A 27,570-nucleotide genomic window follows, 5' to 3' on the forward strand; every position below is an offset into this window, starting at 1 on the left:
TCAATTTATGAAGGACCATTATATAGGAATAAGCCCTGATCTATCCTTGGCTTGATTTCTTCTGAGAGACAATTCAGATTTTTTTATGGAGCAATGATATACTCATTCTGATGGTTTTAGAAAGTCCCTGCTTCCACTTTTTTGGAGTTTTAGTGACTGGTCTCTAAAAATTTACCTCCCATGCCCTCATTCTCAGGAAGCTACCAGAAGTACTTTACACAAAGAGTAAACCTTGAAAAAAGAAAACACGGAATGCAAAGCAGAATAGATAAGACATAAAAGGAACTCTCAGAATGATGGGAAAGCAAACTCCCAGAATGATGGCTGTAGAACAGACCTAGAGAACAGCTTAGTCCAGAGATTGGAGCAGGACAGGGGACAAAGGAAGCATGTCCTGAGACTGCTAGACCTCCCGTTGGTGTGTAGCCCATTTGGAAAGCATGTTTACCATTCTGTCAGCAAATAAGGAACTGAATTAGTGACAGGTACACTGAAACCTAAGCAAATGCCGACGAGAGAATTAGTAGCTAGAAAACAAAAGTGTTACACAGTAAAATGAACCTATAGTCAATTCTGTGGCTTAGGGGGATGTTTAATTCATTTGTCGTAATTTAAACATAAAATATCTAGTTAACCAAAGTTTCGTAGTTCTGCAGAGGGATGTTGAGCTAAATTAAAAAGAGGCAGTTAAAAGAATGGAAAACAGTTGCCTCTAGGGAAGAATTAATGAAGCAAGAGCCAGGAGAGCTCATAAACCTCATAGATTTATATGACTTAAAATTATATGGGTTTACTTCTTTGATAAAGTGTTCTTTAAGTTTTTATAAAATGTTCTTGCTCTTCACTCAAATGAGGGGGAGTGTGCCTCAGTATAAGCATAAGATGGAAGACAGTCGACTTTTTTCTGGTGATCTGAGTTTCCTTACATTTCTTACAATGTAGGCATATTGCTGTAGTGTCATTCCTTAAATTCAAGGCAACTTGGAAAAACAATTTACACTTGTTAATAAGCATGTGCACTGTAGGACTTTCCTAAGGAGTTTTTTAATGTAACTGACTGCAGGTAATTTTTGTCTTACAGGAGGATTTAATCATTCAGTGCCATTCCATAGTTTAATAGTTGGTAAACTATTAAAAGTTTATTAATCATTTTCTGATGGTGAAGTTAATGTATTGCTACCCTTTCTTACTAAAAAAAAAAATCAAATTTTATAATTATCAGGGGCCTTTAAAATACTGTTGTGCATTCCATTCATTTTTCAGATGAAGAATCTGGGGTCCAGCATGGTTAATGGATTTATCCAAACCCACTAAGCTGATTAGTGGCATAGTGAGAACTGACTCCCACTTAAAATTTCTGAATTCTGACTCCTAAAACTAAAGTCCTACCAATTCACATTATAACAAAAATTTCTGAATTCTGACACCTAAAACTAAAGTCCTACCAGTTCACATTATAACAGAAGCCAGATTTGGATTTTAATGAGAGCTCTTTTAGCAAAAAAAGAGCCATGTTTGTAACACAAAACCACTTAATCTAGGTAAAATAGTACTGAGTACACTTGCTCAGACTGTGTACTACGTGTTGAGCAAAGCAAGGATTCTCTGAAGGAATACATTCAAGAAATGCTGCCTACCGTATTTCCCTCTTAAGAGTCATAGTGCACATGGCCAAAAAGGGATTTGGGAAGTTTCACAGGAAAGAAAACATTGTTTAATCCCAAATGCTCTTTTGGAGAAAGTGTTTTGTGGAACACAATAAATTGAAAAATATACCTACTGTGTTCTTAATTTTGAGGTAAGGATATATTTCATTACGGATCACAGAAATTTGCACTACAGTGTCATTTATTTTTTCATGTACAAAAGGCTTGTGCATCATAATGACTGCCTGGATAGGACACTCTATCCCCTTCTTATCAAGAAGCATTGGCTGTGGACCAGAAAATGTTTTGTTTGTAAAATGTACACAGCTAGGTAAGTGATTCTGATTTTTCCTTGGAAAGTATTGGTTTTTAACAGTCAAGTACTTTAGATTTTTGGTATTTCAGTTTTTTTCTGTTTTGAATTGAGGATTTACACTCCGGAATATAAATAATATAAAGGGTTTTCTTTAGTAGGAAAGCAGTACAAACAGTAGTACAAATCAGTTTAGTAGGTTAGAGCCATGTTTTAGACAATAAGGAATTATGTATAATGGAAGTCTAGGGATTACGTCAAACTTTAGTTTGGTTGATAATTTATGCTGGATGATGTATGTCATCAGGGAGCCATATTCTTTCTGCCTCTTGTTAGCAGTTTACAAAGTTGGCTTCATCCACAGCTTCTCGATGATAAAAATAACACTGCATCTAATTTTTAATGAGGTCAAAATATGGTTGCATAAAATTTTGTGGTTTTGCATGTTTAGATTTTATTTAACTGTGGCTCAGAGTCAAAAGCCATTTAGACGAAAAGGGAAGAATTTAGTGTCATAAGTTTGTTTTGGGTTCCCCACCACAATATGTTTTTTTTTTTTTTAAACGTCTTTATTGGAGTATAATTGCTTTACAGTGGTGTGTTAGTTTCTGCTGTATAACAAACTGAATCAGCTATATGTATATATATCCCCATATCTCCTCCCTCTTGCGTCTCCCTCCCACCTTCCCTATCCCACCCCTCTAGGTGGTCACAAAGCACTGAGCTGGTTTCCCTGGGCTACGCAGCTGCTTCCCACTAGCTATCTATTTTACATTTGTTAGTGTATATATATGTCCAGGCCACTCTCTTAACTTCGTCCCAGCTTACCCTTCCCCCTCCCCGTGTCCTCAAGTCCGTTCTCTATGTCTGCGTCTTTATTCCTGTCCTGCCCCTAGGTTCTTCAGAACCTTTTTTTTTTTTTTTAAGATTCCATATATATGTGTTAGCATACGGTATTTTTCTCTTTCTTAGTTCACTCTGTATGTCAGACTCTAGGTCCATTCACCTCACTACAAATAATTGTTTCGTTTCTTTTAAATATTCCATGTATATATGTGCCACATCTTCTTTATCCGTTCATCTGTCGATGGACACTTAGGCTGCTTCCATGTCCTGGCTGTTGTAAATAGAGCTGCAATGAACATTGTGGTACATGATGCTTTTTGAATTATGGTTTTCTCAGGGTCTGTGCCCAGTAGTGGGATTGCTTGGTCGTATGTAGTTCTGTTTTTTAGTTTTTTAAGGAACCTCCATAGTGTTTGTTCTCCATAGTGGCTGAATCAGTTTACATTCCCACCAACAGTGCAAGAGGGTTCCCTTTTCTCCACACCCCCTCCAGCATTTATTGTCTGTAAATTTTTTGGTGATGGCCATTCTGACCGATGTGAGGTGATCCTCATTGTAGTTTTGATTTGCAATTCTCTAGTGATTGGTGATGTTGAGCATCCTTTCATGTGTTTGTTGGCAGTCTGTATACCTTCTTTGGAGAAATGTCTATTTAGGTCTTCTGCCCACTTTTGGATTGGGAATGAGAGTGTTTCCTTAACTTCTCTTTCAGATTTTTCATCATTAGTGTAAAGGAATGCAAGAGATTTCTGTGCATTAATTTTGTATCCTGCAACTTTACTGAATTCATTGAGTAGCTCTAGTAGTTTTCTGGTAGCATCTTTAGGATTCTCTATGTATAGTATCATGTCATCTGCAAACAGTGACAGCTTTACTTCTTTTCCAATTTGGATTCCTTTTATTTCCTTTTCTTCTCTGATTGCTGTGGCTAAAACTTGCAAAACTATGTTGAATAATAGCGGTGAGAGTGGGCAACCTTGTATTGTTCCTGATTTAAGTGGAAATGCTTTCAGTTTTTCACCATTGAGGAGGGTGTTGGCTGTGGGTTTATCATATACGGCCTTCATTATGTTGAGTTAAGTTCCCTCTATGCCTACTTTCTGGAGGGTTTTTATTATAAATAGGTGTTGAATTTTGTTGAAAGCCTTTTCTGCATCTATTGATATGATCGTATGGTTTTCATCCTTCAATTTGCTAATATGGTATATCACATTGATTGATTTGCATATATTCACAGTATGCTTTTCTAAATGATCAGTAGGAAAACATGATAGATCAGTTATCAGATCGAAATGGAAATCAGGGGATGTCAAAACATTCCATGGGATGCAGAATTCAGATAGACTGAAAAATGTCATTTTCACTTAATGTGACATTTCAGGTCAAAAACCAAAATCTCATTTGAATAATGTTGCCCATATTCCCATTTGTATACACTCTGTAACATTTTAATCCTAAATTCTAGGTTAAAAACCTGGAGTTTTTACAGTGAGTTAACACCAGTCAGAATGGCCATCATCAGAAAACCTACAGACAATAAATGCTGGAGAGGGTGTTGAGAAAAGGGAACCCTCTTGCACTCTTGTTGGGAATGTAAATTGATAGAGCCACTATGGACAAGAGTATGGAGGTTCCTTAAAAAACTAAAAACAGAACTGCCATACAACCCAGCAGTCCTCCTACTGGGCATATACCCTGAGAAAACCGTAATTCAGAAAGAAACATGTACCACAGTGTTCAGTGCAGCACTATTTACAATAGCCAGGACATGGAAGCAACCTAAGTGTCTATCGACAATGAATGGATAAAGAAGATGTGGCACATATATACAATGGAATATTACTCAGCCATTAAAAGAAACGAAATTTATTTGTAGTGAGGTGGATGGACCTAGAGTCTGACATACAGAGTGAACTAAGTCAGAAAGAGAAAAACAAATACCATATGCTAACACACATATATGGAATCTAAAAAAAAAAAAAGGTTCTGAAGAACCTAGGGGCAGGACAGGAATAAAGACGCAGACATAGAGAATGGACTTGAGGACATGGGGAGGGGGAAGGGTAAGCTGGGACAAAGTGAGAGAGTGGCATTGATTTGTACCAAATGTAAAATAGCTAGCTAGTGGGAAGCGGCTGCATAGCACAGGGAGATCAGCTGGGTGCTTTGTGACCACCTAGAGGGGTGGAATAGGGAGGGTGCGAGGGAGACCCAAGAGGGAGGGGATATGGGGATATATGTATATGTATAGCGGATTCACTTTGTTATTCAGCAGAAACTAACACACCATTGTAAAGCAATTATACTCCAATAAAGATGTTAAAAAAAATAAAAGCTGGAGTTTTCAAGTTAACCAGTACTAATTTACCAGTTAGAAAGATTAAGCAAAAAGTTTATCAAACCTGTAGTATATCTAATATTATGCATTTTCAAGATGGCCTATTAGAAGAGAACATTTGTGTTTATGTTAACAGTTATTTGAAGGATAGGTATGTCATGGCAAGTATGTTATGCTTTCAAGTATGGATTTACAATCTTTTCCACTTACCTTTAAGGAGAAGTCTTTCAGAATGTAGTTGTCCTTTTGCCTTGTAGGGTATTGGTAGCGATATGTCTTATGTATACATGTGTATACAAAATGATATAAAGGACTATATAAATAAGGCAATAGTGGGAATGTTATGTATACATATTATTACAGGTCATAACTACTGCAGCATATTAAAGCATGAAAAAGTCGATTATAATAATATACATCTTTTTTAACTACAGATGGGTGACGAACAATGACAGTTTTGCACCAGAGGACCCATGTTTCTTTTGTGATGTTTGCTTCCGAATGCTCCACTATGATTCAGAAGGCAACAAACTGGGGGAATTCCTCGCTTATCCTTATGTTGATCCTGGAACCTTTAGTTAATATCAAAATGTGTACCCTTTACTTCCAAGAAATGCCACGAGGAGCAGGATCTACCTGAGACCATCAGCTGAAGTTACCACCCCAGCAAAGAAAGTTCAAATCACAGGTCTTCTTATTAAACAACTTGAATGTATTTAAATGTTTTGAAATATATTAAATTATTTTAATATTCCAAAGCATAGTTTTTATTCAGTGTTTTGCCCATTTTTGAGTTGTCTCATTGATTTGTAGGAGTGCTTTATGTATCCTGCGTACAAATCCTTTGTCAGATACAAGTATTCTGGTTTTCTCCCAGTCTGTAGTATGCCTATTCACTCTTTGTCCAGAGGGCTTTTTGCTCATCTATCATTATACATCAAGTGATGGAAGTGTTTTGAAAATTCTTTGAAGAATGTGAGCGCTACACCTTGTACCATGAGGCTTCCAAGGTAAAGATCCTCCAAATATCTGTAATACAAATGAGGGAGAAGTTAATAAAAGCAGCTTATTTAATAAATACAACATTAAGAGTAGCTATTGTGTAATTTAATCTTACACTGAGCGCTTTTGTAATGTTAGGTTTTGTTTTGGTAGAAACTAGGCACACTTAACACTTCAGAAAGACTCACTACACGAATAACGAATGTATAAAGACCTTGAGTATACACTCGTACCTTACAGAAGTAACACTTAAACTGAAGCTTCCTTTCTTGACCAGAAGTTTTGGAATCACAAATGCTATTAGTTTAAAATGTATGTCAATTTAATATTTTCATGATTTAAAGGAATAGATTTTATCTAATATGACCAATGAATGGACATGGGATATCAAGATCCTTTGGATTGCTAGCTGTGGATCACGATTCTTAGGCAATAATACACAGCATCCTGTATGCAAGAACACAATTGTTTTTCTATCCCAGCTCTTCATTCTTCTGGTTATGATACTCTAGTTATCCTATTCTCATTCTGGGCCAAAGGGCAACTTTGATAAATTCTGAGGTCTAGATCCATGAGAGAAAATTGTAGCTACCTATATTGAAATGTTTTCTGGCAATCTTTATTGGTGGAAAATTTAATTCTGTTTAATACTTTTAGGAATGCTGGACAAATATTAAACAGAATTAAACATTTTAAATGTGTTGCACTTAAATTTCACGTTCTCTCTTCTAGGTTACATTTAAATTCGGCTGGATTCCGCTTTCCCTGGATGGCTAAGAACATTTACTATATAAATCAAAAACTGATGAAGCCTAAAAGACTGTGTGTTTAAAAGGTTGACAGTGAAATGTTTTATGGACTTAAATGCCACATAAGTCAATTAAGTCGATTGGTTTGTAGAAGACGAGGACCTGTTTCTAGCGGTGGTCATATTCACCGATTCAGTCAATACACCAGGAAATCAGCATAAGGAAATAAGAGGTCCCTCCATGGCTGGCTGGCTGTTATTGCCTACATGTTTACCTTCATGTTTCCAATGATGCTGAATTAGAACAGATTGAAAATCCTGCTGGAAAACCAAAGATTTATCTAATTCTTTAAAGTTCCACAGGTAAAAATGAATTTTTGCTTCCTTTATTTTTAAACTGCATTCCTTATAGGTCTTCCATTAGTATGCAAGGGACTGTTTACTTTTATTTTCATCATTTCATATCTCAAAACAGCAAATTCCAGAAAGTGGATTGTCATAAAGCAGCATTAATCCATGTGTCGTACCAATCCATTTATTTTACTGGCAAAGAAGGCTGTCAGTTAAAACATTACTGCTATCGAAATTCTTATTTTGTTCTTCTTTGAGATTATTCTTCTGCTGGTTCTTAAGGTTAACTTCTTCACCAAAGTTACAAAGGCTCAGATACCTTTCTATTACCATTTCCTGGTGAGGTCTAAAGGCCTACCATACTATTCTCAGAACTTGCCAATGTATTGCATATCAGTTATACAGGTCTCCCACTCTGTTGAGTTCAAAAGAAACCCCTAACTTGAAGTAGGCATATTTAAGATGTCTTGAATCAGGGATTTTGTAGCTGTAAAATTCAGTTTTAAACACATGACAAAGTACAGTCAACATTTTATCTAAAGAAGCCAAATATGAAAATGTTATGAGCTTATTAGTCAACGTCCTCTGTAGTTAGAAATGAATGAAATTTTGATATACTAGTGGATGGACAGGCACAAAATAATTACCTAGAAAAGCAATACCTGTTTTAGGCTTCAGTATCCTTTAAGGATAATTTGACCTTTCTCCCAATCAAATATCAGTGTCTCTGTCATCTCTGAGGTTGGAAAATTACACGGCATAAATATGTGAACACATTTTTGGCTATATAGCAGCTTCTCCATTTCTTAATATGTAATTATGGGTTTGCTATTTCCAATAGATCCTTTCTCTGGATAAGTTGTATTAGTGAAGCCCTCACAGAGCCCTGTAAAAGCCTTTGCTCTTGTACAGGATTAGATGGCAGACCTGATCTAGACCTGACGTCTTTAACCAGGTAAGTGTGTATGGGTATGCTACAATCAATGTATCAGCAAAAACTGGATAAAATCTGTCATCCTACTATTTGAAATCATTCCAGTCAAGCTGTTTCAGGTTCTCCAATTTAGATGACACAGCTGAAATTTCTCTAGAGCAGCTGAGAAAACAAGCAACAACTGATTCTGCCAAGTCATGTGTAACTTACTCTTTTAAATGTTATCTGATGGTTAAAAAAAAAACAAAAACCACAAGAGATGTTGCTTATATATTAAAAAAAATACGTTTGGGTTGGGGCTAGCTATCTCATTTAAATTATCTCTTACTGGCTTGTTCAGCTATGTAGTTTTGGTCCAATACAAATTTAAATTGAGCCAGTGCTCCCGAAAATTGATACCTGTTTATATGACTTTTTCTTAAGAGTTCTGAGAATAGTAGTTATCTGTGAATCAACCTATGACAAAAAAATTTTTTCTTGAAATGAGGGTGAAGAGAAGGCAACAGTGTTTTAACGCTACATGAATCAACTGGCTACAGCAAGGTCAGCCCATAAAATCAGACATAAATAATCAGAATGTTACTATATTTCTCTCCAGCATTTGAATAGTTTGTGGTTTCTTGGTAAAACTATATAGATCCGTTGGGTCACTGAAAGAAAAGGAAGGGTAAACCAAAAGATAACATTTCCTTTATTTTTAGCATTTTGAGCTTATGTTTTAGTAACCCTGTGTCCCCAAATAATACAGTTTCTATGACCAAGTATACTCTCTTGGAAACAAATCCAGAATTCCAGCACAGTTTTATAAATGGCAAAGAAGTAATATACTAGTAGACTTTGATAGAAAAATTCTTTAATCAAAACAAGTTTACATGTTGACACTTATGGCTTAACTAGAATAAATCTGTCCAAATTTAAATTGTATTAAGGACCAAACAGATATAATAGCAAGAGTTCCCTCAAAACAGTGGGTCCTAGTTCCATTGTAAGACCTCTCAAAAGCAAAACTCCCAATTACTGAAATGTTTCAAACTTTTCATCTGTAGATGAAAACAATTACCTGAGAGGTCAAAGCATAAGATGCATGTCACATGCAAACACTGGTAATTAAGCCTTTTCCCCATATTCAGTTTCTAAACATGAGAAGTGTCTTTTAAGCTACTGCAAACCACCAACTGACCTAGTATTCAAAATACCTTAGAAATGCTAAGTTACCCTTAAATTTTGTGTTAACCTTGGTTCACCCTGATTTAGTCCATATCCATGAATATACAGACAACTCCTTTACTTTTGTCTACTGTGTTTCCACTTTTTGCAATCCTGTCACATGTATGACATAGAAATAAAACTTCCCTTCTGGTATAGCCATGTTTTCAAATGGGTCAGTTTCCTTATATAGTATTTACTTTTTATTTACTGCAAAAGTATTATGGATTGCATTTTTTCCAATTAAAAAAATACTTAGTGACTTCTTTAATGTGTGACTTTTAAAAAAATTCAGAAACTCGAGACATTTCTCAAAAATAAACTTTTATCATTTAGTTTTCAGTTTCAGCTACTAGTGCCTGTAAAGGATCGTAAATGGTTGAACCCTAAAGCCAGATTCATTCCTATATATACTCCTGCACGCTGCAGGAAACTCATGTGACTTCACTGAATTCCCAGCCACAAAACTAAATTACCTTCAAAAGTTAACATGAGTTTTGTACCCCGTAGAACAGTTCAACGTCAGTTGGGTATCTAGTTGTCATACAAAAAGGCATACAGACCACACATTGTTACAAAGCAGCAGGATAATGTAGCACAATGTAGACTGCGATTAAAATTAACTTTTGATAAAAGGGAGGGAGTGAATACTTGTATAGAAGTAACATTTTATCTACCGTAAGAATGATTAACTTCTACAAAACCCACAAACAATGAAAAGACAGTCTGGTAAATCCAAGATTTGTAAAAACTATGCACAAAACCCACAGTATTTGGGAAAAGAGGGAAGGTTTATACAAGTAGCAGTTTTAAAAATGTAACCTTTTTCTACTATCAATTACATACACACACTAATTGAAAATATACTACAACCAATGTCTGGAAAAGCAGTTTAACATTTCCTAAAATGGACTTTCCCTCACATTTACTGTATAATGTAGCTGTTAATACTGCACAAGTACAATCAGCAATGTTTAGTCACTTTTAAACAAAGATAAGGAGATCTCTCCCTCAAAACAAGTTTTAAACATCAAAACCTATGCTTATAAAAATTTAAAACTTTCAGCAGTCTAAATATTTCGAATGAAAACCATTACAAACTTTTCAAATGTTCTTTATATTCCAGGTATGTCAACCTAGTTATCTAGTGTAGAATCCTTCAGAGATATTTCAGTCTCTCTCTCTTCACTGGATGGCCTAAAGAAAAGGGGGAAAGAAAGGTGTGACAACTGGGGTTAGGATTTTTTCCTCAGGAGGAAAAAAGATATTAAATCTGTGCATTTGTTTTGAAAATCACCGAAAGAATTTTTTCCGTGACTTATTGTTAATTGTTATCTTCTGTCCAAAATTTTATTTTACCATGTTGTGTCTTCTTCACAAAGTAATATGCACATCAAGCAAAATAACTCAGGGAAGCATCATGGCCCAGGCCCTTTCCCACCATTTCCAGCTTTAAAATGAATTCTCTTTAAAGAACATGAAAGTGTTATATCTGTGATACCAACATATTATACATCTTAAGAAGAGAGGGTAATATACACACGGACAAGATTTCCCTGAATTTCAGAACTAAAGGATGCTTGATTCCAAGTCCGTAAAGTGTACGGTGGACAAACCAAGATTTGGATAACTACGGTTACACACCTAGTTATTTTAGAGTGGGTATGATAATACAACACAGCCTATGATTCTATATCTAATTTCTGTATCCTGTCAAAATTCAAGAAGTATGGACATGGGTCATTATTAAAGGTGCTATCAGTGGAAGAAGTCCAAGGAATAGTTATTTTTTTTTAACAGGAGTCCTGCCTTGCTCTATTCCCTTGAATACAGTGGCATATTAGTTTCAAGCGAAGTTTCTTTACGGCTTGGCCATTTTAATTCGCGTCTTGAATCCTGAATTCAGGAAGTGAGTGATGAAAATAAATCCCTTACACAAATAACCTTGGAACAGCAATGTGATTTAAAAATTAAAACATACATCACAACCCACTACAACACGTCCTCACTTTTTCTTACTGCTGGCCTCGTGGTTGTCTTTGCTTTCTTCATTGCTGTCTCCGTTGTGTTGTGGTTGATTATTGTCTTGAGCATCCGACCCTCCATTTAGACTCTTTGAACCTTTATAAAGATTTCAATGGAAAAACTGTTAGAGAGACCCAAAATCAAAAATAAAACATAGTCCCAAAGTTTCTACTACTGTATTTTATTTGAAATTACATTGTAATCCTTTGGGTAGACAAGGCACAATAAGAAATGGGGTTACGACATACATCTATCCATATAAGAAGCAGGTTACTAATCTGATTATTCCATTTGTTACTGTTATCAGGAACACGAAAGGGTGGTACAACTCTTTGGAGCATGATTTATTCTAGTTCTTAGAAAAAGCAGTGTGAACCACAGTAAGATTTTGTATTTAACAACAAAACGTGGCAAAGTAGTTAATTAACATGATTTCGTCTCTTATGACAAAATGATGAGGGCTTCCCGGTAAATATTATTTCATTAACAAATCTCTAAGGAGACCTATATCATTCCCTAATAAGTGAGTAACAAAATTCAACTCCTTTGGAACATTTTTTTTTCTACATTAAGCAGTTGCTGCTAAGATGTTTTAGTACTGTGGAATTGGGGAAGCTGCTAATTTTGGGGAAAGTGGCTAATGGTACAGGCAGACCTCGATTTATTGCGCTTCACTTTGCTGTGCTTCGTAGATGCTTTTTTTTTTTTTTTTTTTTTAACAAATTCAACGTTTGTGGTAATCCTGCATCAAGCATGTTTATCAGCACCATTTTCCCAACAGCATTTGATCACTCCACTTCTGTGTGTCACATTTTGGTAATTCTCACAGTATTTCAAACTTTTTGACTCTTGTTATATTTGTTATAGTGATCTGTGGTCAAGTGATATTTGAAGTTACTACTATGACTCATGACTCACTGAAGGCTCAGATTTGTTAACATTTTCTTAGCAACGAAGTATTTTTTTTATTAAGGTATGTACATTGTTTTTTTAGACATAATCCTACTGCACACTTAACAGATTACAGTGTAGGGTAAAAAACTTTAATACACCCTGGGAAACCAAAAAACTCATGTGACTCACTTTATTACAGTAGTCTGGAACCAAACCTGTGGGGTATGCCTGTAACTATGGATTCTGTTTTAAGCGTCTGTCATATATACATCCTAAAATATTTATGATTGAAACAGTGTATCTGGAATTTGCTTCAAAATAATCTTCAGGGGTGTCACAGAGAAACTTGATGGGGATATAAAAAGGCAATGCTCATGTATTGATAATTGCAGAAGCTGAGTGATGGGGACATGGGAAGTTCATTTCCCTTGACTATCTGTGTAGGTTAGAAATGTTTCCTAATTTAAATGGAAAAAGAATAGCAACCACTACTACTACTAATTTAAACTTGATGAAAAACCCAGAAGCTAATGTTCTGCTAAGCGCTTTATGAGAGTTTCTCATCATTCAATATAGATAAGGTATTAATAGGATTAAATATTGAAGCCATTTTTTAAAAGTAGTTCCAGCGAACAGTTACCACATACCTGTTTGTTCCTTTTCTAGCTTTTTGTTTGGCCCTTTCTTCCCTTGATCTTTGGTTTTATTTGCTTCCTCGTGCTGTCTTTGTTCGGCAAGAGATTTATTCAGCACTTGTGTGATCACAGAATCTCCTTCACCAACCAAAAACATGTTCTTAAACTTGTTATACAACATTGTAGACTTTTCCATGATAACCTGACTAACTTTGAATCGCCGTATCTGAGAAAACAAAACATAATTTTCTTAATTTTTTAAATGTTACTTAATGAAGTGGTGATAATGAGGAAATTTTAAAAATCCACATGACTCAAGATCACTTACTTTTTTCAGTGTTGTAATCATCTCTGTGTGTTTTTGAGCTTGCTGCATTGTGACCTGAAGTGAAGCAAGTTCATCCAAGGCCTCAATACATCTGTTCACATCCTTCATGACAAAATAGTAATTTCGTAACTGTTAATTACCACAACCCATATAATCTATTTCTAGAGATTACTTTTAAAATCTCAAATAACAAGGCAGTACAAAATAACCAGTAATAGTCTGTTATCTCAAATTTACACACTTATAAAATCATGTGAGAAAATAAAATATGAAGCTATAAAAGCAGCACTGTATTTTTAAATGAGGTATTAAACACTTACAAGATTATCAATTTTGAGTGAATTTTTAATTTCAGCATGTATCCTTTGAAGTCGAGAATCCATTGATGTTTCTATAAATTAAAATGTGAAACACAGTAAATAGATTTTCCAAAACCAGTATTTTTGTATAATCTAAGCAAAGTATAATGGAAAGAGTTGGTAAATTTATGAAAATGTTCTTTGTAATCTGCCTACATCATTAAGTTATCTGCCATTTTTAGTATTTAGGAAACCAACATTCATCATATAAGCAAAGAATCACCATCTAGCTGCATGTTGCTAAAAAAACCAGTCTGCATCCAATAACTTCTCTTCTGCAATCCTTAAGGCACTGCTTCATCCTTACACATTTAACCAAAACTAAAAAATCCATCTGAAACTAGATTTGTCAGAAATTGTAAAACATCTAGCTTTAGGCCATGTTATAAAAATTTAACTTCATCATATATTGAGCAGTAAAATAATAAACATGACTCCTTAGCAAGTTCACCTGATAACACTTAAAAACAATGCAAGGTATATAGAATCCATTAGGGATGTGAAATGTGTACTTGGAGGATAAGAACATAAAACGACCAGTTTCAAAACCTATACAGTTAAGTGTCTGTAAAACTTCCTTTCTGTGTAGAATACAATTTTATACATCTTAGAAAGTGAAATAACTAACCTCGCTTCTTCTCCACTTTCTTAACTTCTGGCTTCTTTCCTTCATCTTTATTCTGCCTATCAAATGTTAACACAAATATTTCAAAAACATTGGAACTTTGTGACTGGTTACCAAATGCCCACAATCCCTTATGTAAAAGTTAAAATTTTTTTAATTTAAAATAGTCAGTGGCCTAGATCACAAGGAATTGACTATAATTTTTAGAACTCAGTAATGCCACATTAGTATTAATTAGTATAAATATAAGCAAAACTCAAAACGTAAAAATTAACATGCTAATCTAACAATCTAATTTTTCAGTGGCATTACAAATAAATTTTAATGGCTGCCTCAGTGAAATTTTGTTCCAACAATACTGTGGTAAATGTTAAAAGACCAACTTTAGGGTCAGTGGATAAACAGGCCATAGTGGGAAGAGAATGCCTGTGTTTCATGAATTCTACATCACAATTATTTTTTAAAATAGCACGTCAAAATAGACTGATTTAATTGTTCCCACATCTCCCAAGGGTAGATAATTTGAGGGGTTCAAAGTTAGTTTCAAGGTTAAATAGACTGTTTATAATACTACTAGATTAAAATGGAGTGGGATTTTTTTTGTGCCAATATATCAAACTTAAATGACATTCACTAACATTTACATACCATTTCACAAATGAAAAGGTACCATTTTACTGTAAATCACAAAAATAACCATTTAAAAATGAATTCTTAATAATTTCTAGTACCTTGACTTGGAGTTCGGGCCCTATTATAATAAACCAATTGAAATAGACAAGAACAAAAAAATATCTAAAAATCAGGTATTTTTTTTAAAAAACTTTATTTTAAAATTTTGGTTACAGTTTCATTTTTGTTTTCTTAACAAGTCTACTGTTTAATCTCTCAGGATTAAAAAACAATGATTAATCTTCTAAAGAACTGAACAACAAAGGAATGTCAAGGGGAAGGGCACAACTGCCCCATTCTCTGGGGGTATAGTAGCTACTCCAGTTTAACACCTAGCTTCAAAACAAAATGAATTTTTATATTTTCTAAATGAAATAATGTACAACCACCATCTTCATCTGAGCTTATTATAACTTTCAAACACAAAGCTTCATTTTAAGCTTGGTAAAAAACTTTTTTAACAGGAATGATGGCCGACCTTAGTATGTAGTGTGTATCTTACAGGAAATGTTTTTTAACAATCATTAACACAGTAATAATGCCATTAATGAAGTCCTCAATTTAGAATCTGGAACATTCTTCCATCAAGGGGTGGGGAGGGGGAAATTCAGTCCAATGAGTCTGTCTCAAGATCTTCATCTCTTGTTTGCTCCACTTGTATTCTCTTTTCAGTAACTGGATTAATGCTTTGAGCCCAAAATGAGATATATTTTTTATTACTGTAGATTACATGTTGTTTGGCTGGGAATACAATACAATAAACTTTATTTTGCATAATGCATTTCATACAAGCTGCATCTGAAATGCTTTACAGAGCAAAACTGTCCAAGTACAAAGTTTTGTAATAACAGGAGAAGGAAAGAAAACACAAATATTAGAATTTGAGAAAGTTACATTCGGAGGACATTCAAAAAGAAATTGAAACACATAAAGATTAACTCTGAGATACTGAAGAAGGGCTGGGCTAGATTTACTAAGCAACAACTAGTTTTATATCTTAATTTGGGGAGCACAATAAAGTTAAAAGCAACAAACAGTCCAACAACTTTTCAGTGAAAGGACAGGAAAGGATAGGTAACAAAAAATAACTCTAGTATTTACATAAATGGTCAAAGTTTAACATTAAAGGGAGTAACATTTCTGAGCTTTAGATCAATTTTTAAATTACTCCCTCAAGTAGCTAAAACTGCTTATATATCCTCCAAAAAAACTAAGAAAGCAGATGGTCAAGCACTATACTTATCAAGAAAGACTTTCGGCTTACAGATTATATATAAAAAAAGTACAAAATTACTTAAGAATAGTTTTAAGAATTTCACTGTTTTTTATTAAGTTTGTCTTAGTGACCTAGAGCATGTTTTTAAAATCACCTCCTCACTAAAACAACAAAAAAAACAAAGTTTAGTCAGAATAATGCAAGACGCTTCACAAAGAAAGAAAGGCCTTTCAGAGAAAGAACTCAGAAGTGACAGTCTAAAGATAACTAGGAAAACAAATGTAATAAACATGAAGCCTAATCATCATTGGCATTGCTGTTTTCCCTCTTATAAAATTATTTTATAGAATAAACTTAAAGGGGAAAGAAATGCCCCATGGTAAGTATACTGTCTCCAGGTATCAAAACTTCTTAGCTTGAACTTGACTTATATTGCACACATCTAATGCAAACCCTGTCAGCCTTTAAATTTTCTTTTACTGGCTTCTTGGGTTTCCAGCTGTGCCTCTGTTATTTTTGCTGGTCTTCTGGGGGAGGGCTGCTGGTGGTATGACAAATATGGGTATTTCTTTCATTCCTTCTCCACCAATTTATTATCTTTATTTAATATTATACAAGAAAATAGTAGAGGATAAGGACATTTTCTACAAAGCCACTATAACAGTTAAGCCCTATCTGCACTTTCAGTTTAAATTAAAAATAATTCACAGGGTGATTATCTCAGTAAATTTCCTCTTTACTCAGAAAAGAATGAAGCCTGAAACATGATTATCATATACTGAGGACATTTTTCTAACACACTGAAAAAGTCACTTCTTTAAAAGGGTTCAGAAAGTCTGGAAAACGAGATTCTATTGTTTAAACATTTCATGCTAGCTTAAAAAAAGAAATCGAAATTTAGAAAAAGAAAATACTTACTGCTCAGTTTCCATTTGTTCCTCTTGCTTGCGTTTTCTTTCTGCTGTTTCTTTCTCATGTTGGCCTTTCAGCATATTCCTTCTATGAGCAGTTTGAAAGTTTCTTCCACCTTTTCTCTTCTGTTTTATTTGAGAATTAGGATGCTTTTAGTTAACTATCAAGTCAGTGACTAATGCTTCTATGATTATAATCTTGGGAGAAAAGAAGCAACTAGTTTTCTTAAGGGATGAATAAATTACTAATTTAAATAAAACCCTCATAATTACATGTTGCTATCTAAATTTAACTTTCCCCTTGATGATTTTGGGATTTATAATTATTGACTGCACTGCTATAGGAATGATATGCTTTGGTTAAGATGAGTTAAAATGAAGTACCTCAGGCTATTTGCCTCTGTACTATGACTTTGACTTCAGTACCTGTTTACTGACAAGTACCTGCTCAACCTACCGAATTTAGTTTTGGGGTCCTAAAGTACTAATAAATTAGATAAACATAAATGAAAGGCCTATACAACCTGGATCTGTAGAATTCCAAGGCTATACACAAAACGTGTTTTTATACAGAAAAGAACCGTATAGCTTTAATGAAATTCCTAAACAACTGTTGTATTCAAATAAAGTACCACCAATAAAATGTACCCTAAATAGGCCTGAAGTGTTAAGAATTTCATTGAGGTAAATAATAAAAATCTATGTATAAATGTACCTTTTTACATCTGTCTTCACTGGTCACAACCTATCTGGCTTAACTTGCTACTTTCCTACCTTTTCTGTCAATAGGTAGGTGGGGTTACTGGAAGTTTATCATGCAACATTTAATTTCCATGTAATTGTGAAAAGGTAAATAAACTTAGGATGTACAATAAAGTTTCAAATATGCTTTTTAACACAGGTAATTCAAGTTTATTCAGAAAGGTAAAGAAATTCATTTTAACTTTTAATCACATTTATAGACTTTCATAAAGATACTGAAACTTTCCTAAAGATTAAGAACTACATAGGAAACTAAAAATAGAACAAATATTTTATTTGATATGCAAACGTTCTACCTTTTCACCTTCTTGATCATCCCCTTCCTCTTCAGAATCAGAGGTTGATGTAAGCCCTGTTTTAGCTAAATTTTTCCTTTTTGATTCAACTTCTTTTTTCCCCTCTTTTTTATCTGGCTCTTTTCTTGGCTTATCTTCTTCCTTCTGGCCCTCTTCATCCTTTTTAAGCTGCTTTTTAGGTTGTTTTTCCTCTTGCCCCTTTTTCTTACTTTTGTCTTCTTCAGTTACCCTATTTCACAGGCACAACAATGAAAAATAATCTTTTATGTATCATTAGTACTTGTCATTCAGCCACCTCTCTGAGTTAACTGAGTAAGTACTCTGGATAACAATAAGCTACATGCAGTTTGTTTTTTATTTAAAAACAAATTTTAAATATCTTTAAGTAAAATATAATGGAGTGTCATTATCAACCAATCATAAAAGGAAAAGAACATCCTTTTAATATGAGTTAGAAGATAGAAAAATTACAGTGGCATTAGGGTAATAGAAAAGTGATTTTTTCCCCTTTGTTTTCCATGTTTTTTGTAATGTGGCTCATTCACTTAAAAGTAATATTGAGTACTATCTCATATGCCATGGTACCGTTCTTGACTTTGGGGAACAGCCGTGTATAAGATGTGTAAGATGCCTAGATTTTATGGCGCTCGGTCAAAACGTATTTATAAAAGTAGCCATGCTGGGAAAAATACAATTGCAGAATCGAACTGCGTAATGGTGAAATAAGGTCATTTTAAAATTTAAAGAAATATGCTTTGCAATGTAAAAGGCTCCCAACTGACACATATAATGGTAAAATATATGGCCAATTAACCTTAATGTTAAATTGTTCAAGGAATTTCATTGAGACTTACACATATTATATAATTACATCAATGGATTTGAAAGCTGGAAAGGACCCCAGATCATTTAGTCCAACCCATTCAACGAATGAGAAAATGATGGTGCAAAGGTCAAATAGCCCAATATCTCAATTCCAAATCCACTGACCTACCAGACAACTGCTTCCTTGAACCCTTAAGATTATTAAATTGGAAAAGAAAAAAAAAAATCACTTTATTTCTTTAGAAATTTTTTGTCACGTAACTACCATTGGCTATGTTTATTTTCAAATGTTATATATAGGTTTCATCCTTTACTTTTTTAATCAATGGAAGAAAAAGCAGGAAAGTAAAATCACTTAACTTTATTCAATACTTCCACAAGGGGGCAAATATTTTAATAATGATTGTTTTGTGGAGATGGGAACAGAGAATCAAATATAAAAGGCATTCCCATGGCTCTTAGATATTGACGAACTGCCTCCCCCAAAATGTTACCCCCTATGCAAAGAGGCAGGTATTAAAAATAAAAATATCCTTTTAACCCAGTAAATCTGCTTCTAGCAATGTATTCTAACCAATACGTTTGCACATGTACAAAATGACACATGACAATGTCTAAAAAAATGTATCCATACAAGAAATAAACTTTTAAGAATTATGATACATACACAGTGGAATACCATGCAGCTGTTTTTTAAAGGTAGATTTAAGTGTATCGTTAAGTTTTTAAGAAATGGGATTATTATTTCAAAGTTTTTAAAACAGTGTCAAAGCAGAGAACTCCCATAAACGTAACTGTCACTGCTTGCTGCAATTAAGTCTTTTCCCAATGGTCCTCCCTCCTTACCATCTTCCATGAAATACAGACCTCATGGTGATAATTCCCTTTTCAATAGGTCAAGGTACAATAGGAAACATTAAAATGTTATAAATAAAATTATAAATACATGTTAATAGCAAAAATTAATGCAAACACAACCCAAAATATCTCAGTGGCTTATAACAAATATTTTTACTTCACATGAGGATTATGAGATGGTTTCAGCTCTTCTGGACTCTATCCACTGTCTTGTCATTTCAGGACCCACAGCAAAGAAGCTGTCACTAGCAGATACACGCTGTTCTCATGGTGGAGAGCTTAACATTCAGAAGAGCTTATATAGTTGTGCTCTACACTCCACTGAGTTTTTGCCCAGATACAAAGCTGACAGTATCTATAACAGCCAATGCCCAGCCTACATATAGCACAAGTGAAAAATAAATATTGTAAGCTACTGGTATTTTGGGGTTGTCCATCATCAAAACCTAAAACGTTTGACACTTGCTTTGCATTTGAAACCCTAACATATTATACAATGGGTAAAACTGTCATCTGTGATAACTGGAGAGAAAACTTATTCAGTGAACTTGTGGCTCTGGGTGAAGAGGTTTCAAGATAGAATATTGGCATTTTGAGTTGATTGTTATCAACATAAATTTGATAGGGTACTTCAAGAAGGAGGTAAGTTTAAAAAATAATAGGACGACAGAGGAAGGAGAAAAAAATCCCATGCATTTCAGTGTTGAAAGTCACTTCCATCCAGTAAAAGATTTTCAAATTCAGACAAAGACTGGAGTCAAAGATCCAATCAAGGTTGTTAAGTTGCCAGCCTTTCCTTAAGAATTCAAATTGGGATACCTTGATCCTTCTGATGAACAAATGGTTCTATGAAAAAGAAACCAGGGAGTAGGTTTTCAGGAAAACCTATAAACTCAAAAGTGCTTTTAGTTAAGTATAAAAAGATAATCATGTCTGGAGAAATCTTATAAAGCTGACTAGAATTAAACAGACACACGCTAACAATAAAGTATTATTACTACCAAAAGGGACGCTAGGCTGCATTAAGAGAAACTAATGGAGATTTAAAAAGGAATCTTGGGCCCAACTCTGTAAAGTATGAAAGCAGAATAAGAAAGCTGCTCAGCTAATAAGGAGGGTTAATACTTTCCAGTCCAAGAATCAGCCAAAAGCCATGGAGAGAAATGGACTAGGAAGATACTCTCAGGGAAAATTGGGACGGACCTAATCAAGGAAATATTGTTTATTATCTAAAACAGGGGGATCTCACAATATTTTCCCAACAGATTTCCTGGGGAACAATGACTGCTGTGTGCCTCTTAATCTTCTCCTTGGGAATATTTATTATGGTTCCCTATCCCTCCCAGATCAATGTGCATATACAAAAGGGAGAGGGGAGCAGATAATCTGTGTTTCAGTTCCTAAGTCTCTAGATCAAGGCCTTATGTTGATCATAAAATCCTAGACTTGATGCTTGGTGCCCTTATTAGAGAAGACATCTTAGGGAGGAGATAAGTGAGATTTACTTGGTATGTTTAAAAACATAAACTCACCTGCATGTACCTAATTTCTTAATTTCACTATACTAGTAAAAACCATGTTGTAATTTTTGGCCACTATTTTCGAGAATATTTAAACAGCTAGCTTGGCAGTAAAATAAAACTCTTTAAACATATATTGGCTGAAAAGTACCAACACTTCTATAACAAATTTCCAATAAAGTATTTTCATTCAAAACACTGTAAAATCCATTCTTAAATGACATACTCACTTAAGCCTTTTCTATAAAATCTTTAAACACAATAGCTACAAAGTTTTGCCCTCTTTGTCTAAATATATATTCCTGCTGGTGAAGTTTCTACCCAGAAAATCCAACACAAACAAGATCCATAATGGAAAAGAAAGATGGCAAGAAAAAAAAGAACTGATTATTTTGTTAGTAACTAGTTATCATTCCAAAATACTTTAAAACTTTAAATTTACAAAAATAATGTTAAGTGTTATTATTTTTTAAATAAAGATTATTCTGGAGGAGCAAGATTTGTGGAAATTGCTTCAAAAATACTTTGTCTAAAAATTCCCTTAAACAAAGGGAACTATTATAAATTTTACCCTGCATTATCCAAGTATCTTATATCCTAATATACAAGAAAATGTCTTAGATTAATGAAACGATAATCGTATCAGATTTTTCTCGATTCCCTATCAATTTCAACTTTTTACATAATGAAAACTATTTTTCAACTGTTTTGCCCATAATTCTTAGAAATACAAAATAGTAATAGCAACGAACACCCTGTAAATAAAACTGGTAAAAATGCAAAGAAATTTATACATATTGAAAGTGAAATGTCTCATTTACTGCATAACTAATTTTACTCACATGTCACTCTCCGAAGGACAGGGCTGTTTTACCATTTTGGGTCTGCCTCTTGGTTTTGGAATCTTGACTTCTGTAGCTGACATTCACAGGAAAAAAAATTTTGTAACTACCAGCTTTCCCGTTAAGATGTAGATCTCACATATAAAAGTTACAAATGATATATACTAAGAATATTAGTTTATTAACAGATAACAATTACTTTAGGTTTTAAAAAGCATATCCCCTCCAGTGGTTCAAATGAGTTAACAGCAGAAAATTTACAGAGGTGAATCAAGAGTATTTTCAATCTGTCCTTAGTATGGCTGAGGGCTTAAAAGAACATCCCTCATTGTTGTTTAATAGGAATGTCACAAAATTCAACTTTATAGTAGATAGCAGCACTTATATTCAGATACATATTACAGTATTATTTGTATATGTATGCTCACATATTTGAAAATTTGTTATCAGAATTCATTGAATTTTCTAACAACACCATTAATGTGATCCATTACACTATTAAATTCCAAAGTAAAAATTAGGTAAATTGTTTTTTTTTCTTTTTGGGTATTACTCATTTTATCCTGTTTCATTAAGAATCCTATGTTATGGGACTTCACTTCCCTGGTGGTCCAGTGGTAAAGAATCCGCCTGCCAATGCAGGGGATGCGGGTTCGATCCCCAGTCAGGGAACTAAGGTCCCACATGCTGCGGGGCAACTAAACCTGCATGCCTCAACTACTGAGCTAGCACACCTCAACAAGAGAGCCCACGTGCTGCAAACTATAGAGCCCAGGAGCCCTGGAGCCTGCATGCCACAGCTAGAGAGAGAAAACCCGCACACCACAACTAGAGAGAAGCCCGTGTGTCGAACTAAGACCAGACGCAGCCAAAAAAAAAGAAAGAAAACAGAATCCTATGTTACGAAGTAGAAAAAAAAATTGGCTCTATCTTGGCTAATATTCTTTGTTTTACTTTGTATTAGAGACAGATCCTTCCAAACTATTTCCTATTTGCCAAATTAGTAAAATACTTTAAATAGGCAGTGCTGAAGACATCTGCATATTGTACAGGCCCTAATAAAGAAAGAATGCAATAATTTAATAGCTTTGATTATTCAAATGCTGTTTTTCTCTTGTTTTCATTATGATTCCATTTGGAAAGCTTAATATTTCTAAAGTAAGAGGTAAAATAAACCCATCATTCATGGATTTTAAATCTCACCACGGCCTCATTTGCTGCTATTAAAGGAAAATGTAATGGGGATAAAACAGAAAATGAAAAAGTCTCAAGCAGTTATTTCAAATTTAAATACTTTATTACAAAGAGCAGAAACCTTAATGTTTATCTCCTTTGGAATTTATATATTACACATAACCAAGTACCTATTCCCCTATTCCAAAGTAGCTGAGGTACAACACTTTAATGGATTAGAATATTAATCACAAGCCAGCTATTTAAACATTAATAATCCTACCTGCAGGTCGTCCTCTTTTAGGACTCACTTTTAGATTAACAGATGCTGTTGCTGTAGTCACTACTCCTGCCTCCTCGGTTTCTACTTGTTTTTCTGCCTGAATCACAAAGATTTAAATTAACTTATTTAGCACATAGTAGGAATTCCAAATTTAGTTCAATGGCAAAAACGTGCCACTACAGGATAACAAGTTCAAATACAAGCATAATATATATTGATCTTCATTATTTTTCAACAGTTAACTCATCAGAGTGATATCCTCAAATTTAGCTTATAATTCTAGTAATTCTAGGAAACAAAAACTCACTTTTTAGATATTCTCAACCTAAAAAAGTCATTTATAAAAATAAAATGAATATTCTTGATGCAAAATGTTAAAGTATAATGTAATTACAGTGTAATACCCACACACTGCTTATAAACGTACTTTCATTGAGTATCTCAAAATGCTAACACTTTATATCGCGTACTTAGGATGTACAACCTAAATTAATGTTAGAAAAGGCAAGAAATTCAGTTGCTGATATTTCCATTCTTTAACTTTGTTAATGTACATGTTTTATTTTTGAACTGAGACATCTGCTGTTCTTCCCTAGGAGTTATTCTGATTTTCCATAAAGAAGGATTTACTACTGTAAAGAAATCGCAATGACCCTTTGCAAACTATAATGCCCCAGGGTAATGAGACAATAGCCCCAAACGAGAATCAGTTTAATCAATTCAAGCATTAGAGTACAACAAAGGTTAATAACCACCAATTAGAAAGGAAATGCAAACATAACATCATAATCGAAAAGAGAGAAAACAGGGCTTCCCTGGTGGTACAGTGGTTGAGAATCTGCCTGCTAATGCAGGGGACACAGGTTCGACCCCTGGTCTGGGAGGATCCCACATGCCGCGGAGTAACTAGGCCTGTGAGCCATAACTACTGAGCCTGCGCGTCTGCGTCTGGATCCTGTGCTCCGTAACAAGAGAGGCTGCGATAGTGAGAGGCCCGCGCACCGCGATGAAGAATGGCCCCCGCTTGCCACAACTAGAAAAAGCCCTCGCACAGAAACAAAGACCCAACACAGCAAAAATAAATAAATTAATTAATAAACTCCTACCCCCAACATCTAAAAAAAAAAGAAGAGAAAATAAATAGCAAAGAGAAGAATGGGAGGACTACTATGAGCTGCTCCCCCACCCCCAATTATTTAGAATTCAGCCTGAACTACCTCAATAAAAATAAAGGCAATAAAGCATCATGCCAAAACTTGCATAATCCAACCTTACTGATAAAAATTTTTTTTAATCTTTTAATCAACAATCTGATTTGTAAACACTTAAGAGGTAATGCCCAATTTTGGTAAGAATGTGGAGAATTACTCATATATTGATTAATGGTGATCAAATCAATAAACTGGTAATACATTTCTGATCATTATATCAGCAATACAGAATATGCAAATCTGACTCAGCAGTCCCACTTCTGAGCATTTATCCATTTCTTTCTTAGTTTTTAAACATTATTTTTGCCTTTGTAATTGCAATATAATAATGTATATTCAAAGCATTATTAAAAGTCAAGAAACTCATCTAAGGTAACCCTTGAATTGTTCTCAAGGAACATTACAAAAATTGCTTCCAAAACATTAGCTCAAGTTGTATTTCTAGGAACTTGCAGACTACCTACCACCCCCCACCCCAATCCTGATTTGATGATAGCTCTGGAGTAGGGAGCCGGGCATCTGTTTTTATACCAAAGGTTGAGAACCCAAGACTGTATGAGAGCTCTTCTATTGAGTTAGGAGGGTGAGCAGTTAAGAGGGCAAAAGTTCTCCAAAATTCAGATCAAACTGATGAACTCTTCAGTGCAAAAAAATCCCCTCTTCAATTACACTTTCAATTTTTGGAAATAAATCATGACGTCGCATAAGAATTACAGGTAGGAATCTTTATGAGATACCAATAAGAGGTAACAAGGTCATCAATAACTAATGCCATAAATAAACACTATACAAAGCAAAAATACAGCCCTTCCATAGACATATTCTTGACTATTACAGCAAAATCATGCAAGTCAAAACCATTCCTCGTGAAAATATTAACTCAAAGAAATATTTTATCTAGAGAAAGGACTATTAAGTTATTTCATATATATATTTAAATATCTCAAATGCAAATATTGACTCTAGATTAATTTCTTCCATATTTTACTTTATCTCACTGAGACCTCTAAGCCTTTGACAAATTTTCTCCCCATCTGTTACCCCACTTTCTAGCTCTACTCCCTTCGTGACTTTACATAAAGTCCCCCCGCCATCCCTCAAAAACCTCATGGAACTACTATTCATCTGCATTCTCGTTTTGCTGCACCTGTCCCGCAAATCTCCAACAGAGAGTTACTATAAAACTCTACCTTCCCTGCTCTATTATTCCCTGCTGCTGAGCCCTGCTGAAAAAACATTATACAAACATGCATTCATTTTATGCAACTTCATTTGTGATCTCAAAGCCATCCATTAATCCTTTACCCTGTCTTTTGTCATGCCCTTTCCTTCTCTCTCTAGCATAAACTTTCAATCCTTTCTTTCTGCCTTACACCACACATGCAGTCTCGCTTTGAATTTGGTGAGGGAGAAGGGAGAGACTGAGGCCAGCAGAAAGGGATTCCCTTAATTTCCAAGTCTCCCTAGAAGTTTGTAATAGTCTTGCCCATCCTTCCCTTCACTGTGAAAAAAGGTGAAATGTCCATTTCTTTCCCATCAAGTCAATTCCCTCAAATGTGTCCTCCCTTTTCTCTCACCCAGCATTATTCTTAACTTACAGTAATTTTATACTCTTTCCACATCTTTGATCTTTCCTGGTTTCGCAAAGAAAAAGTGTTAAAGCCTCTATTGTATTTTTCCACTTTTAACACCCTCCCTTAACCATGCAAATCCTTGTTGCTGCATTCTCTCTCCTCCCCTTCAAAGATTTCAAAAGCACAGTGTAATTTCAACATTAAACATTTTATTCTTTAACCTACTTCATCTGTTCTTACCATTTGACCTTAAGGTATCCTGGGGGATCCTAACTGTCAATTATTATTGGACCCCTTCTGCATCGGGATACTACTAACCACACCCTCATTCTTAAAATTCTCTCCTCCCTTGTTCAGCTTGATATCCTCTCTTAGATTTTTCTCCTGACAGTTCATTCTCAGCCATAATTTTACAAGGCAGCCTTTTCATCGCCATTATAATCTCTCAGGATTCTGGTTTTCTGCGTTCTTCTCAATAAACGTTCTCCCTTGACTACCTATCTAAATCCTATCTTTATGTCAGAGACTGCAACTGTAACTTCTACCTTTCCCCCCTTTGGTGTCAGAGAAATATGTATCTTCAGTCTAATTCTCAAAGGTGTTTCACATTCACCTCCTCATGCCTCTGCTACCAAAACATCTCCTGCATTCTCAGTGTATAATCCAGTCATCCAAGCCAACACCCTGAGTCATCCTAGATACCTCCCCCTCACTTCACACCCACTTCCAATCAACTATTAACTTTACCTCCTTAGGTGCTCTTAAAATTCTCTCATCTACACCACTAAAATGTCATGCTAACTCTTTACAAAGGCCTTTCATAATTTAGTTATCAAGTCCCAATCATAACTCCCCATTTTAATTCTCTTGTTTTATGTATTTATTGTCTGTCTCAACGAAAATATAAGTTCAGTAAGTACAGAGACCTTATCTTCCTTATTTGCTGCTGATTTTCTGTCTGCGCCAGTGAAGTGAGGACCAAAATTCTGAATGAATTTATCAGTGAACTGGTCTCACTGCTCCAGTCCAATCCCCATCATTCACACTGCTTTAAAAAGAGAAGTACCTGAAATTTAAAATGATTCAATGGCTTCCCACCCCTTCTCCAAGTTCTTCAGGGTAACACATTGGGGTTTTTTGTACTTGTTTCCCTCAAACTTTATGGCCTGATAATACT

The 27,570-nt window shown here is 34.7% G+C and overlaps 2 protein-coding genes across 6 annotated transcripts in view; one reads left to right on the forward strand and one right to left on the reverse strand.

The window, feature by feature from the left end:
* Nucleotides 1–5,901, forward strand: part of SNAPC3 (small nuclear RNA activating complex polypeptide 3) — a 37,341-nt gene extending 31,440 nt beyond the window's left edge. Inside the window, exons 8-9 of the mRNA XM_024760466.1 lie at nt 1,870–1,977; nt 5,578–5,901. Of these exons, the coding sequence (XP_024616234.1) occupies nt 1,870–1,977; nt 5,578–5,725 (256 nt within the window). The 3' untranslated portion in view covers nt 5,726–5,901. The remainder of the gene's footprint in view (nt 1–1,869; nt 1,978–5,577) is intronic.
* A 2,945-nt stretch (nt 5,902–8,846) lies between these two features.
* Nucleotides 8,847–27,570, reverse strand: part of PSIP1 (PC4 and SRSF1 interacting protein 1) — a 37,691-nt gene continuing 18,967 nt past the window's right edge. Inside the window, exons 7-16 of one of the 5 annotated variants that reach the window (XM_024760461.1) lie at nt 23,609–23,705; nt 22,153–22,228; nt 18,108–18,336; nt 17,057–17,175; nt 14,254–14,309; nt 13,587–13,657; nt 13,267–13,368; nt 12,951–13,164; nt 11,394–11,505; nt 8,847–10,581 (exon numbers count right to left, since the gene is read on the reverse strand). In XM_024760461.1, coding sequence (XP_024616229.1) covers nt 10,521–10,581; nt 11,394–11,505; nt 12,951–13,164; nt 13,267–13,368; nt 13,587–13,657; nt 14,254–14,309; nt 17,057–17,175; nt 18,108–18,336; nt 22,153–22,228; nt 23,609–23,705 — 1,137 coding nt within the window. In that variant the 3' untranslated portion in view covers nt 8,847–10,520. Of the gene's footprint in view, nt 10,582–11,365; nt 11,506–12,950; nt 13,165–13,266; nt 13,369–13,586; nt 13,658–14,253; nt 14,310–15,057; nt 15,664–15,715; nt 15,744–17,056; nt 17,176–18,107; nt 18,337–22,152; nt 22,229–23,608; nt 23,706–27,570 lie in introns of those variants that run through there. The other 4 variants (XM_024760462.1, XM_024760463.1, XM_024760464.1 and 1 more) reach the window with 4 other exon arrangements.

The sequence above is a fragment of the Neophocaena asiaeorientalis genome, unplaced genomic scaffold (assembly GCF_003031525.2).
Source record: "Neophocaena asiaeorientalis asiaeorientalis breed wild unplaced genomic scaffold, Neophocaena_asiaeorientalis_V1.1 scaffold174, whole genome shotgun sequence".
Classification (NCBI taxonomy): Eukaryota; Metazoa; Chordata; class Mammalia; order Artiodactyla; family Phocoenidae; genus Neophocaena; species Neophocaena asiaeorientalis.